Genomic DNA, 14,523 nt, shown 5'->3' with positions numbered 1-14,523 from the left:
TTTACTTTCATTTTGATTTTATACTTTTATTTTTTATATTATTATTTCATTTCAGTTCATTACCATAATTTTTTTTAAAAAAATATCTCCAACATATTTAAAACACATGAAAATATTTTAAAACACCTTCAAATATTTTAAAACACCTCCAAATTATTTTAAAACAAATTCTGGATTTCAATTTCTTCCCAAGGGGGTGGAATGGGGCTGAGAAGATTGAGCTGAGCAGAGTGAATTAAAAACATTAAAAACAAACATTAAAAACATTAAAAACCCATTAAGAACATTAAAAACCATTTAAAATATTTGATTTATTCGGCCTGGAGCTGCAGGTGCTATAAAATAAAGATATTTTTCCTGAAATAAAGATATTTTTCCTCAGCCGTGGTACAGCTTCAGGTAGGCCTCTCTGCCCTGGTTCTTCTGGAATTTTTTATCCACAGTCATCTAAAAAAAAAACCACCCAAATTTGCATTAAAAACAACAAAAATGTGCCAGAAAATGAAGGGGGTGAGAGCTAAAATTGGGATTTAAATCAGATTTTTGTACCAGCGGAGCCCCACGAGGCAGTGGAGGCCCCACGTTGCTCATTTTGGGGTGGAAATCGGAGAGAAATTCTGAGTAAAAGAAGATTTTTGGAAGGGTTTTGCCAACAGGGATTGTTTGAGAGAAAATCATTTTGTGTTTGGTGCTCTGGGCGGGGAAAAATCCAAAAGAATTGTGGAAATGTGAAGGAAAAAAAGGAAATTTCCTCTCTCAGAAGCAGGAAAAAAATAACGAAACGGGGAAAATGGGAGTTGAAAAGGGAATTTTTATCTGTCAGAAGATTTGAGGCAGGGAAGGATAAAAAAGGTGGAGGAAATGGGAAATAAAAAGGGAATTTTCTGTCTCAGGAAAGGAAAGAACAACAAAACAGGGAAAATACGAAGAAAAAGGGAAATTTCTTGTCTTAAAAGAAGGAGAGGACAATAAAAAGGTGAAAATATGGAGTAAAAAGGAAATTAGGAAATTTCCTCTCTCAGAACATTGGGACAAAAAAAAAAGGGTAACAAAACAGTGAAAATATGAAGGGAAAAGGAAATTTCCTCTCTCAAAAGCAGGGAAGGGAAATAAAACTGAAAATATGAAGTGAAAAGGAAATTTCCTGTCTCAAAAGCAGGAGAGGACAAGAAAAAAGTGAAAATATGAAGAAAAAAGGAAATTTCTTGTCTCAAAAGCAGAAAAGGAAAATAAACCAGTGAAAATATGGAGTGAAAAGGAAATTTCCTCTCTCCAAAGCAGGAAAGGACAACAAAACAGTGAAAATGGGAACTTAAAAGGGAATTTCCTGTCTCGGAAGCACTGGGGTAGGAAAGGATTATAAAATAGAGAAAATATGAAGCAAAAAGGAAATTTCTTGTCTCAGAAGGAGGAGAGAACAATAAAATGGTGGAAATATGAAGCGAAAAGGAAATTTCCTCTCTCAGAAACTTTGAGGCAGAAAAAGGACGACAAAACATAGCAAAAATGGGAACTTAAATTTCCTCTTTCAGAAAGATTAAAGACGGACAAAACAGTGAAAATGTGAAGAAAAGAGGACATTTCCTGTCTCAGAAGCAGGAAAGAACAGCAAACCCTAATAAAAATATGAAGCAAAAAGGAAATTTCCTCTCTCAAAAGCAGGAGGGGGACAGGGGAAATAAAGGTGAAAACGGGAAGCGGAAAAAGGAAATTTCCTCTCTCAAAAGCAGGAGGGGACAGGGGAAAAAAGGTGAAAACGAGAAGCAGAAAAAGGAAATTTCCTCTCTCAAAAGCAGGAGAGGACAGGGAAAAAAAAATTAAAATAGGAAGGAAAAAAAGGGGGAGTTTCCCTGTCCCTGAGCCTTCCTCACCTTCTGCACCTGCATCTTCACCATCCTCGGGGCCGGCTGGGGCAGCGCTGCCCGGTCGGGAGCCCCAAACCTGGAGGGCCACGAGATTTTCTTGGTGAAAGGCTCCTGGATGTCGTAGGTGCCCGGCCTGGGGGCAAGAGGAGCCCTTTGTTGATTTATTTGCATCGTTTATTGATTTAAATGCATTTTATCTGCGTTTTGGGGTTTGGTTTTACTAAAATGTCGCGGTGTTGGGCAAAGCGTCACAGTGTTGGGCAAAATATTCCAGTGTTAACTTAAATATTCCAGTGTTAACCTAAATATTCCAGTGTTAATCAAAATATCCTAATGCTAACCAAAATATCCTTGGTATTATCCAAAATATCCCAGTGTTAACCAAAATACCGTAATGTTAGCCTAAATATTCCAATGTTAACCTAAATACTCCAATATTATCCAAAATATCCCGATGTTAACCAAAATACTCTAATATTGATCAAAACGTCCCAATATTAACCAAAATATTCTAAGATTAACCAAAATATTCTAATATTATCCAATGTTAAATTACAATATTCCAGTGTTAACCTAAATATTCCAATGTTAATCAAAATATCCTAATGCTAACCAAAATATCCCCGGTATTATTCAAAATATCCCAGTGTTAACCAAAATATGCCAGTATTATCCAAAATGTCCCAGCATTAACAAAATATTCAAATATTATATAAATATCCCAGTATTGTCCAAAATACCGTAATGTTAACCTAAATATTCCAATGTTAACCTAAATACTCCAATATTATCCAAAATATCCCGATGTTAACCAAAATACTCTAATATTGATCAAAACTTCCCAATATTAACCAAAGTATTCTAAGATTAACCAAAATATTCTAATATTATCCAATGTTAATTAAAATATCCCAGTGTTAACCAAAATATGCCAGTATTATCCAAAATGTCCGAATATTAAACAAAATATCCCAATGTTAACCAAAATATTCTAAGATTAACCTAAATATTCTAATATTATCCAGTGTTAATTAAAATATCCCAATGTTAACCTAAATATCCTAATATTAACCACAATGTCCCAATGTTAACCAAAATATTCCAATGTTAATCAAAATATTCCAATATTAACCAAAATATTCCAATGTTAATCAAAATATTCCAATATTAACCAAAATATTCCAATGTTAATCAAAATATTCCAATATTATCCAAAATGTCCCAATATTAACCAAAATATCCCAATGTTAATCAAAATATCCCAGTATTATCCAAAATATCCCAATGCTAACCTAAATATTCCAGTATTATCCAAAACATCCCAGTGCTAACCAGAATGTCCCAATATTAACCAAAATATCCCAATATTAACCAAAACATCCCAATGTTAACCAAAATATTCCAACATGCAGCAAAATACCCTCATATTAAACAAAACGCCCCAATATTAACCCATATTTTTCGAGATACAAAGCTTGTTTTTGGCAGATAAAAAACCCTTATATTTGGAGATTAAAAAACTTCTTTTTTTAGGACGTAAAATTTTTTTTTTCAGAGATTAAAAAAAAATACTTATTTTTTGAGACATTAAAAAAAATTAATTTTGGAGCTAAAAATCATCCTTTTTGGAGCTAAAACCAATTTTTATTTGTAATTGAACGGGCGCAGGGTTCCCTTACCCGGGGTAGCGCTCCCTGTCCAGGAGGCGCTCCGGGAACCGGGGGCTGCTGGAGCAGAACGGGGCCGGGGCCGGGGCCGGGCCGGGCCGGGCCGGGCGGGGCTCAGCCGGGAAGGGCCCGTAGGCGGCGGGGCCGGGGCTCACGGTCTGCGGAAAGCAGCGGAAAAGGGGGAAAAGGCAGCAAAAAGCAGGGAAATCATGGAGAATTCACCCCCAAGATTCCGCCACGTTCCCGCCCAGAATTCCGCCACGTTCCCGCCCTAAATTCCACCACGTTCCCGCCCAGAATTCCACCACATTCCCGCCCAAAATTCCACCACGTTCCCGCCCAAAATTCCACCATGTTCCTGCCCAAAATTGCACCACGTTCCCGCCCAAAATTCCGCCACATTCCCGCCGAAAATTCCACCACATTCCCATCCAAAATTGCAAATTGCCACCCAAAATTGCACGTTCCCACACAAAATTCCACATTGCCGCTACAATTCCACATTCCCACACAAAATTCCACATTGCCACTAAAATTCCACATTCCTGCCCAAAATTCCACCACATTTCCCCCCCAAAATTGCACATTCCCATCCAAAATTCCACATTGCCACTAAAATTCCACATTCCCACACAAAATTCCGCCACATTCCCGCCCAAAATTGCACATTGCCACCCAAAATTGCACATTCCCTCCCAAAATTCCACCCCATTGCCACCTAAAACTCTGAATTCCCGCCCAAAATTGCACATTCCCACCCAAAATTCCACGTTGCCACTAAAATTCCACATTCCCACCCAAAATCCCACATTCCCACGGCAGCAGCCAGGGCATGGCACATCCGGGCTGGGGAATATTTTGGCCGCTTTTCCCATCTTTTCTTTTGCTCATTTTCCCCTGTTTTTTCCTGCTTTCCCCCTCTTTTTGGCTGCTTTTTCCCTCCTTTTTTTTTTTCTTTTGCCACCTTTTTACTGCTTTCCCCCTGTTTTTTGCCACCTTTTCATTCTTTTTGGCTGCTTTTCCCCTGGTTTTTGGCTGCTCTTTTCCTCTTTTTCTCTCTTTCTTTTTGCTGCTTTTACCTGTTTGTTTTATATTTTTTTTTCTGCTTTTCCCCTCTTTTTTTGGCTGTTTTCCCCTGTTTTTTTTTCCTGCTTTTCCCCTCTTTTTGGCATCCCCCCTCACCTGAGCCTTCTGCTGGAAGCGCGGGGCTGTCCTGGCTCCCATCACGTAGCCCAGGGTGCTCATGGGCCGGGTGCTCAGGGAGGACTGCAGGGCGCTGTTCTGGAGAGCCAAAATCATTTATTTGACATTATTAAAGGCACCTCTGGCCGGGCAGAGCCATCTGAGCAGCAGATGTCATTCCTAATAGAGTTATTCCTAATTATTCCCTTAATTTCTTACTGCTGCAGAGCCTCGAGGGTCAGGTGGGAAAGGAGATAATTCCTTTTTTCCGGGAAAATTTCCTTTTTCCATCCTGCAGTGGGTTTGCATGAGCAGCAGATACTTTTCCTATTAAACTTATTCTTAATAATTCCTTTAATTTCTGACTATCCCAGGACCTCGAGGATCAGGTGGGAAAGGAGAAAATTCCTTTTTCCAGGAGGGTGCGGGACACCTTGCAGTGGGTTTGCAGGGCAGGAGTGCATGGTACTATTCCTGTTAAACTTATTCCTAATTATTCCCTTAATTTCTGACAATTCCTAATTATTTCCTTATTTTTATTCCCTTAATTATCCCTTAATTTCTCACTATTCCAGGACCTCAAGGATTGGTTGGGAAAAGAGATAATTCCTTTTTCCAGGTGGATATGGGACATCTTGCAGTGGATTTACAGGGCAGGAGTGCAGCATGAAAAGCAGATACTTTTCCTATTAAACTTATTAAACTTATTCCTAATAATCCCCTTAATTTCTCACTACTGCAGAGCCTGAAGCAAGGGAGATAATTCTCCTTTTCCAGGAGGATTTGGGACATCTCCCAGTGGGTTTGCAGGGCAGGAGTGCATGGTACTATCCCTGTTAAACTTATTCCTAACACCTCCTTTAAATTCTGACTATTCCAGAACCTCAAGGATCGGTTGGGAAAAGAGATAATTCCTTTTTCCAGGTGGATATGGGACATCTTACAGTGGGTTTTCAGGGCATTAGTGCAGCATGAAAAGCAGATACTATTCCTATTAAACTTATTAAACTTATCCCTAATAATTCCCTTAATTTCTCACTACTGCAGAGCCTGAAGCAAGGGAGATAATTCTCTTTTTCCAGGAGGATTTGGGACATCTTCCAGCGGGTTTGCAGGGCAGGAGTGCATGGTACTATCCCTGTTAAACTTATTCCTAACACCTCCTTTAAATTCTGACTATTCCAGAACCTCAAGGATCGGTTGGGAAAAGAGATAATTCCTTTTTCCAGGTGGATGTGGGACATCTTGCAGTGGGTTTTCAGGGCATTAGTGCAGCATGAAAAGCAGATACTATTCCTATTAAACTTATTAAACTTATTCCTAATGATCCCCTTAATTTCTCACTACTGCAGAGCCTGAAGCAAGGGAGACAATTCCCTTTTTCCAGGAGGATTTAGGACATCTCCCAGCGGGTTTTCAGGGCAGGAGTGACCCTATAACCCCTGTGCCTCCTGTAGAAAACCCCAGAATGAAGGAGGAGCTCACCTCCGGCCCCAGGTAGGAGCCTGGCCCCAGGGAGGGGCTGCCCCTCAGCCCCAGCGCCTCGATGCCCAGCCTGTCTGGGGCGTAGCTGTAGGGGAACATTTTCCGCTCCTGAGTGGTCCCAAAGGAGATGAGCTTGGCCACGGCTGGGGGACAGGCACAGGGAAACGCCAGCAGTGGGATAAACAAGGAAAAAAAAGAGAGAAAAGAGAAAAAAGGGTGACCACGAGCTGCTCTCTGCCTTCATCCCCCTGGTCCTGGGTGTTTGGGAGGGATTTGCTCTTTTGCCTCAAAGCCAGGAGGGGCTGAGAGGAATGAGGGATTTGTCTTTCCAAAGAGGTTTGTTTTTCACAAGGAATGACAGATTTGTCTTTGTCCTGGATATCTGTGAGGGGTCTGCCCTTTGCCTCATTCCTCTCAGACCTTTCTTCAAAGCCACGAGGGGCTGAGAGGAATGAGGGATTTGTCTTTCCAAAGAGGTTTGTTTTCCACAAACAATGACAGATTTGTCTCTCCAAACATGCTGTGGGTCTGCTGGTAGATAAATCCAGCACTGAGAGAGAGAAGAAACGATGGGAAGGATTCCCATGAATGGAAATCCAGCCATGGATTGGATTCAATCCATTCCCATGGCTGACGAATGGGAAAAGAAGATATTTGCCTTTACAAGTGAGCTGTAGGTTTGCTGATAAATGAAACTGGACATTGAAAGGTGAAAGAAACAATGGGGAAAACCCTAAATTCCGTAAGAATTAAAAATGAAAAGGGAGGGTTGTACGTTAGAGGGGACTCTTTTGGATCAGGCGTTTTGGGAAGTCTGAACCTCTCAGGTACCTCAGAAATGGGGAAAACCCTCTAAATTCTGTAAGAATTAAAAATGAAAAGGGAGGGTTGTACATTAGAGGGGAATCTTTGGCATCAGGTGTTTTGGGAAGTCTGAACCTCTCAGGTACCTCAGAAATGAGGAAAGAGAGAAGGAAATTGGGATAAAAAGGAGCCTGATCCTCCAAAGGTTGGAGAGACCCCAGGGGAACACCCCATGGCCTCTCCCTTTACTGGAATAAAGTCAAAAGACTCCGTCTCTGTTTTGGACACAAACCTCTGATATTTGTTGATTAATTTTCCCGACAGGGCAGGTTTTTCCCATTCTGAGCGGGGCTCTGGGATCTGAGAAGATCCTGGAGCAGCCGATGGCAGCAGGAGGGGGCGAAGAGCAGGAATCCCAGCCCCTCCGGGCGCCCCCACCTCTCCAGCTCTCACCTTTGGGGTCGTGCCTCGCCGCCATCCCGGCCTGGCACCGCTGCGGGTGCTACGGGCACCGGGGAGCCGGGGAAAAGCCAGGATTGGGCATTTCCCCCTGCAATGGGCTGGGCTGGCTCCGGGCAGCAGCCCCTGCTTGTGAGGTCACAGCCCTGGCGATGGGACAGCAGCTCCTGCCTCGGTTTCCACGGCACTGCCAGGGTGGGGCTGGGAAAAATCCCCGGCCGGGATGAGATCCAAAACCTTCCCCGAGCACCAGGGTGAGTGCCAGAGACGCGTATTGTGTGCTGGCTTTTTGCAAGAATTAAAATGTGTTTGTACGTGCAGTGTTAAAGTAACTTTGTTATGAAAGGATAGTTTTCATTTGTGTTGTTAATTAAGCTTGGACATAGTAGTGAAATGGCTGGTGTGTGTTATTGATACATGTTGTAATAGTGGCTTTTTGCAAGTATTAAAATGGGTTTTTTATGTGTGGTGCTAAGGTAACTTTGTTATAAAAATACAGCTTTCATTTCTGTTGTTACTTAAACTTAGACATATAGTGAAATAGGTAAGTGTGTGTTATAGATGCATAATACTGGCTTTTTACAAATATATGTGTGGAGTTAAAGTAACTTTGTTATAAAGATATAGTTTTTATTTCTGTTGTTAATCAAGCTTAGACATAGTAGTGAAATAGATGAAAAAAGTGATATAAGTATGTGTCAGAGATACATATTATAATATTGGCTTTTTGCAAGTATTAAAATGGATTTTATAAGTCTGGTGCTAAAGTAACTTTGTTAGAGAGATATAATTTTTATTTCTGTTGTTAATTAAGCTTGGACATAGTAGTGAAATAGCAAATAATGAATTTTGTGTTAAAATGCCTGCTTGGATGGGATAACATCCCAAAAGCACAGCCAAAAAACACACAGGCTCCAAAAAGGCAGAGCAAGGAGGGGCCATGTAAAATAGCTCCTGAATATGTAAATTAGTTTATGGATATGCATAAGGATCTATGAATATTCAACAGGATGATGTAATTAAAAGGTATTTAAGGAGAATCCCGAGGATAACAGGGTGCTCTTGGCTGACCCAATAACCTTTGTCCTTGTTTCCTACTGTCCTTCATTAAACTGTTTAACCTGTTTTTCACACCTTTGCTCTATGGTCCTTGTCTCCTATTGTCCTTTATAAAACTTTTTAACCTGTTTTTCACACCTTTGCTCTATGGTCCTTGTCTCCTATTGTCCTTCATTAAACTGTTTACATTTCCACGGAAGAGTGAACCTGTTTTTCACACGAACATCCTGAGAGAATCAGGAAGTGACAGAATACAAAGGAAGAAACGAGTCAAAACAGGAAGTTGTTGGTTTTGGGTAAAGGTTTATTGAATCATTGTCCTTGTGTGCAATGGGATCAGAGGGATCTTTGGTCTGGATCGGGATCAGGATTGGGATCAGGATCTGTCACTGCAGCTCCTCCTGCACCTCCAGCAGCTGCAGGGATGTGAGGGCTGTGCTGTGAAAAGAAAGCAGAATTTTCCTTGCTGTGACCAATGAGTAATGCCATGGCTGACTCTCACAATTAAACTGAATATCAATTAAATTAAAGTAAATATCATGTATATCTGTTAGGAGAAGTTTTATAGATTTATAGTTTTGTTTTGTCCTCCCCTTGTGTTGTTATTATGGGGTGGCCTGTTGGGACATTTGGGAGGGTGGGATTGTTACTATGGCAACAGCTGATCTCCAATCAAGATTTAAGGAAGAGATCTCCACTGGATAGGGAAGGAGAAGTAACGGACAAAACTTTGGGAAGGGCTAAGGATTAAAAGGCAAAACCTCCATTGTGTACACGAGCACACGCTGTGGAAAAAAATCCTTTAAATTTTCTCTATTCAGTCTTCTGTTCTATTTTTGATAAGGTTTTAATAAACCTTTAAAATTTTTTGGAAGTGAGTATTGTTTTTCACACGGGGGAAGGGATGATGTTTGCAATGCCCCCTTCCCCACCCCTCTGTGTCCTTTGGGGCACACAGCCCATGTCCCTCCCCGTCACTCACTGCACGCTCACAGCCCCAGGCCCTTCTTCAGGGTGGAGATCAGGGGGTATTTGCCCTGGTGGCAGAAGGTGCCAGTGAAGTCATCCAGGTCGATGGTCCACACCATGGCCCCTCCAAAGTTGTTCTTCTTCAGCCAGTCCACCTGTGGGGAGGAAAATCCCGGTGAGCCCCAGGAATTGATCCCACGGGAGAATCCAGCCCCATCCCAGCACTGCCCCCAGACCTTGAGGCCAAAGCTCCTCTCGTTGTCGTAGCCGACCCATTCGCTGCCCTTGTAGGCGTAGGGGACATCCTCAGGGGCATCCCAAGCCTGGGTGGCTCCAGAGCTCAGGAAGGTGCAGATCTGGGAGGAAGAGCAGTGGAGAAGTGTTGCGGTGTGATGCCATGGTTTGCCTCAGATACCCCTTCAGGTTTCTCCCTGAAGATTCCCTCCCCAGGTGTGTCAGTCACCTCTCCTTTCCCCTCCCAGCACTGAAATCCTGGAATTCCAGAAGGGATTGGCAGATCCAAAGGATGCCCTCTACCCCTGGGGGGCATTGGGCCATCCAGGTGTCCTTTGTCCCTTTGTCCCTCCCCTCCTGTCCCTGCTTGGTGCCTCCCTGCCCCTTCCCTGCCCTCTCCCCGGGGTTAAAGGAGCAGCAGCCACGGGCTCAGGGAGTTCTGTTGGAGCTGGTGCTGCATTCAGAGGCCTGAGGGCCAGAATAAAGCTCTGGATCCAAACCCTCCATCAGAACCGACTCCTTTCCTTCACCATTGCCTTAAAGCTTCTCCACAGAGGGAAACCTGAGGAGCAGCCCCTGTTATGGGGGGAAGCTCCATCCCAGCACCACCAGAGCTCCTGCAGGCCTGGACTCATCTGCAGTGCCCAGCTGCAGCACCCAGGCAGGCAAAAGTGTCTGTGGGGTGAAACACCACACACCCAGCCAGCCAAAAGTGTCTGTGGGGTGAAACACCACACACCCAGCCAGGCAAAAGTGTCTGTGGGGTGAAACACCACACACCCAGCCAGCCAAAAGTGTCTGTGGGGTGAAACACCACACACCCAGCCAGGCAAAAGTGTCTGTGGGGTGAAACACCACACACCCAGCCAGCCAAAAATGTCTCTGGAGCAAACCCTCTTAAGGGAGGAAGCTCCATCCCACCACCAGAGTTCCTGCAGGCCTGGACTTGTCTCCACACGCCCAGCTGCAGAACCCAGCCAGCCCAAAGTGTCTGTGGGGTGAAACACCACAGTGGCCGCTGTTTGGTTCAGCAGCAGGGCCAGACAAGCTCAGGCACGTCCTGTCTGGCCATATTGGTGATATTCCAATAGGAATGTGGGCCAGGTAAGGAATTCTGTGCTGGGAAGTGCCAGCAGTGTCTGGGCTGTCCTTGCAGTCCAGGATGAGTCCCTCACACACCTCGTAGTAAGCCAGGAGCCCGGCCTCCTTGGTGTAGGGCCCAGCGGGGCCAGGCCCGGAGCTGGGGGCTCCGATGGCCGTGTTGGATGGGTTCTGCAGGGTGAAGCTCTTTCCATAGGTTGGGAATCCCACCAGCAGCTTCTGGGCTGGGGCGCCGTTGTTCTTCCAGTAGTTCATGGCGTATTCCTGGAAAAGGCAGCAGGGTTCAGGCTGAGCTGTGGCAAGGGGAGCCCCGGGCCAGAGGCCCCAAAGGCACTCACAACACTGAGGGTGCTGCCGCTGCTGAACAGGGGGCTGTTCTCGCCCGTGGAGCCGTCCCAGGGCCCGTGGAAGTCGTAGGTCATGACGTGGATGTAATCCAGGTACCTGCAGGGAGCAGGGCTCTGTCCTCACCTGGGGCTGCATCACCCCACAGCCCCTGAACTTGGGGGTCCCTCAGGGGCTTTCACTGCTGGGAACCCATCCCAGAGCCACCACAGATCCCAGGTTGGTCACTCACTTGCCCAGCTCAGCGATCTCGTAGCCAGACTGGATGGTGGAAAGTCCTCCAGCAACAGCAGCAGTGACCATGAGCCGGGGCCTGTTGGTCTGCTTGGCTTCCTGCTCGAAGGCTGCCACCATTTCCTGAGGGATCCAAGGCACAGGAATCACCTGGTGGCTCTCAGATGGGGCTTTGCAGCCACTCAGGGCTCACAGGCCAGAGCTGTGGCCAGCAGAGCCTGGAGCCAAGCCCACCTTAACCAGGACGGTGAAGAGAGACTTGTCCTGGGCAGGGCTGCCCCTGGAGCCGGGGTATTCCCAGTCCAGGTCCAGCCCATCGAATCCATACTGGCGCAGGAACCTGACCACGGAGTTGATGAAGGTCTGGCGGTTCTGGGGCGTGGAGACCATGGTGGAGAACCTGGGCAAGCAGAGCAGGAGAGAGGTGGGGTTGGAATCCGGCCTTTTCCTGCTTTCCCTCCCTCTACCAGGGGTCGTAATTGGAAAGAGCTGGTTTGCACTCACTTCTGTGTGCCAAAATTCCATCCTCCAATGGCCAGAAGGGTCTTCAGGTTCCTGTTCCTGCAAGGAAGGGAGAGGAACCGGAATGACCCCAAGGGTTTGGTGTCACTGTGGCCTTTCAGCCTGGGACACTTTGGGGGGAAAGGCCAAGAGCCACTGTCCCCGTGCTCAGAGGATGGAGCTGTCCCCAGGTCCTGCCTTGGCTGTGTCTCTGTCCCTCTTTGCTCAGCATCCTTGTCACTGAGCTGAGAGTGAAGCAGAGGGAAGGACTGGGAAGGAGCAGAGAAGGGCACAGGAGGGAGCAGAGAAGGGCACAGGAGGGAGCAGAGAAGGGCACAGGAGGGAGCAGAGCCCTGCTGGGGCTCCCAGCACTCACTGGTTCTTGAGGCCATTGAAGGACTTGTAGAGGGTCTCGTCGTTCCACTCGTAGGTGGTGATCTCGTTGTTGTTCATGCCGGCGAAGGCGTAGATCAGGTGGTTGCACAGGTTGGGGTCGATGTTCTCGGGGGTGTACCTCCCCTCGCCAGGCCTGTACTGGGCCCAGTTGGTGAAGTAACAGGTCAGCACATAGGCAGTGCCTGCGGGGAGACAGCGGCCATGGAGGGGCTGCAGTGCCCAGCAGGGCCCGGCCCTGGGCACGGCATCGCCCACAATGGGCACAGCTCCTGTGCCAGGCTGCAGGGCAAGATCTGTTCCATTGCCATCTGGATGGCAGCTGACTTTTGTCAAGTGGGCAGTTTGCCTTATCTCCTCCCTAGGGAGGGGACACCTGCTGATAACAGCTATTGACTGTCACTGCATGGCTGATAAGAACTACAGCATCCCCCTGGGAGATGTGAGCCCACAGGGAGGAGCCAAGCATTCCTATCTAGATAGAATCTGGAGATTCTGGAACAGCAGCACAGCTTCTGCACTGGATTGCCCAGAGGAACAGCAGCTGCCTCTTGCCCTGGATCTTCAGAGGCAGAGACTGCACCTTTCTCCAGGATCCCTGCTCCAGCAGAACCAGCCCTGGCACTGCAGGAGGGCTGAGCCACAATTCCAATGGTTCTGCTGCCCACACCCTGACCCACAGGGTGTCAGGCTGGGTTCTGACTCTGGCAGTGTTGTTCTAGTGTACTGCACTATTTATTTCATCTTTTTCTTTTCTTCCCTATTAAAGAACTGTCATTTCCTGCTCCCATATTTTTTGCCTGACAGCCCCTTAATTGAAAATTTACAGCAATTCACAGGGGTGGGCAGGGATGACATTGCCCATTTCAGGCGAGGCTCCTGCCTTCCTCAGCAGACTCCCGGCTTTCCAAACCCAGACACCTCCGTGTGCGGGGCACAGCTCCGCCGAAGGCAGCGGGGCCGGGCGCCCTGGGCCACCCTGGGGCACCCCGGGCTCCCCCCAGCCCCGCAGCCCCAGCCCTTCCTCCCCGGGCTGGGCAGGGCCGGCTCAGCAGCCCCGGGCCCGCAGCTCCCGCCCCGCTCCGGCCCCGCTCGGGCCCGGCCGGGCCGGGGGCAGCGCGGGGGCAGCGGCGGCTCCGGCGGGGGCTGCGCCCCAAGAGCGGCACCTACCGAGCTGGGCGTTCAGCAGCAGGGCCAGACCTGGCAGGGCACAAGGAAACAGCACACGGTCACTGCTGGGCCTCGCCAATGCAAACCCTGCAGCAAGGCTCTGCTCCCAAGCTCAGGCACAAGAGCTTCGCTGACATTTCTCCATGCACTTCATTTCTCCAATGAAATAATGTAAAAGCACAGAAAAGAACCCAAACAGGTGCCAAAGGAATCATTTGGTTTTTAGGTTTAAGTCTGAAAGCACATTTCCATTGCAGCCTGCAATGAACCCCGTCCATGCTCAGGCACAAGAGTTTCGCTAACATTTCTCCATGCACTTCATTTCTCCAATGATTCCATGTAAAAGCACAGAGAAGAACCCAAACAGATGCCAAAGGAATCATTTCGTTTGCAGGTTTAAGTCTAAAAGCACATTTCAATTGCAGCCTGCAATGAACTCTGTCCATGCTCAAAGCAGAACAGATCCCCAACCACAGCCGCGCTAAAGAAGAGAAATTTCCCTCCCCAAAGGCAATTGAGAAATCTTGGACAGGACAGAGAGAGCAGCGTTTTTATCCCTCCAGCCCCTGAGCAGGCAGCAGAGCAGCAGAGCCAGAGCCCCCAGCCCTGCTCAGGAGGGCTCAGAGCTGCAGCCCAGCCGCACTCACCGGTGAGCAGAGTGAGCTTGGCCATCTTGGACCAGACTGATGTGCTCGGGCTCTCTCCCTCTTTTATACCCTGCTCCTCTCTGCTGCCAACGTGGGACCGACAGGGATGGACAAACATTACGAAACCTGGCAGGGAGCAGTGTCACCAAACCTGACACCAGCACAATGGGCCTGGGCTCTCCAGCTGCAGGGGTCACTGCCGTGGGGCTGTGCCACGTCCTGCTGCTGCAAGGGCAGATAAAGAACGGGATTAGATTGCTGGGATTGTTCAAATGTTGTTCTAACCACAGCTCTGCGTCCCCGCAGGGACCGGTGGCTGCAGGGCCTGACCTTGTGCTGTCCTTGAGCCCTTCCCAGGGGCTGGCACTGCCAAAGCCCAGCTTGGGTGCCCTTGGTGGCAGCGGCCCC

The 14,523-nt window shown here is 47.2% G+C and overlaps 2 protein-coding genes across 3 annotated transcripts; both read right to left on the bottom strand.

Annotated features, from left to right (window-relative positions):
* Positions 1-81: 81 nt before the first annotated feature.
* On the bottom strand, positions 82-7,569 carry CIMAP3 (ciliary microtubule associated protein 3). 2 transcript variants are annotated; one of them, XM_071450190.1, is made up of 6 exons: positions 7,457-7,569; positions 6,200-6,342; positions 4,715-4,813; positions 3,545-3,690; positions 1,872-1,998; positions 82-447 (listed from the first exon to the last, which is right to left on the bottom strand). In XM_071450190.1, exons 1-6 carry the CDS (start codon positions 7,479-7,481, stop codon positions 379-381), a joined length of 609 nt encoding a protein of 202 aa, XP_071306291.1. In that variant the 5' UTR covers positions 7,482-7,569; the 3' UTR covers positions 82-378. The 2 variants fall into 2 exon arrangements, with proteins under 2 accessions (XP_071306291.1, XP_071306292.1); XM_071450191.1 differs by having other exon boundaries at positions 1,872-1,941.
* Positions 7,570-9,510: 1,941 nt separating this feature from the next.
* On the bottom strand, positions 9,511-14,233 carry LOC139601264 (acidic mammalian chitinase-like). Its single transcript, XM_071450137.1, has 10 exons — positions 14,116-14,233; positions 13,469-13,498; positions 12,282-12,483; positions 11,909-11,965; positions 11,639-11,804; positions 11,403-11,527; positions 11,164-11,269; positions 10,904-11,089; positions 9,727-9,846; positions 9,511-9,645 (listed from the first exon to the last, which is right to left on the bottom strand). The coding sequence occupies exons 1-10, from the start codon at positions 14,231-14,233 to the stop codon at positions 9,511-9,513; spliced, it is 1,245 nt and encodes a 414-aa protein (XP_071306238.1).
* Positions 14,234-14,523: the final 290 nt, after the last annotated feature.

This window comes from Agelaius tricolor, unplaced genomic scaffold, assembly GCF_023055355.1.
Source record: "Agelaius tricolor isolate 1412-34295 unplaced genomic scaffold, bAgeTri1.0.p SCAF_30, whole genome shotgun sequence".
Classification (NCBI taxonomy): Eukaryota; Metazoa; Chordata; class Aves; order Passeriformes; family Icteridae; genus Agelaius; species Agelaius tricolor.
This window is presented reverse-complemented; position numbering and strand designations above follow the sequence as displayed.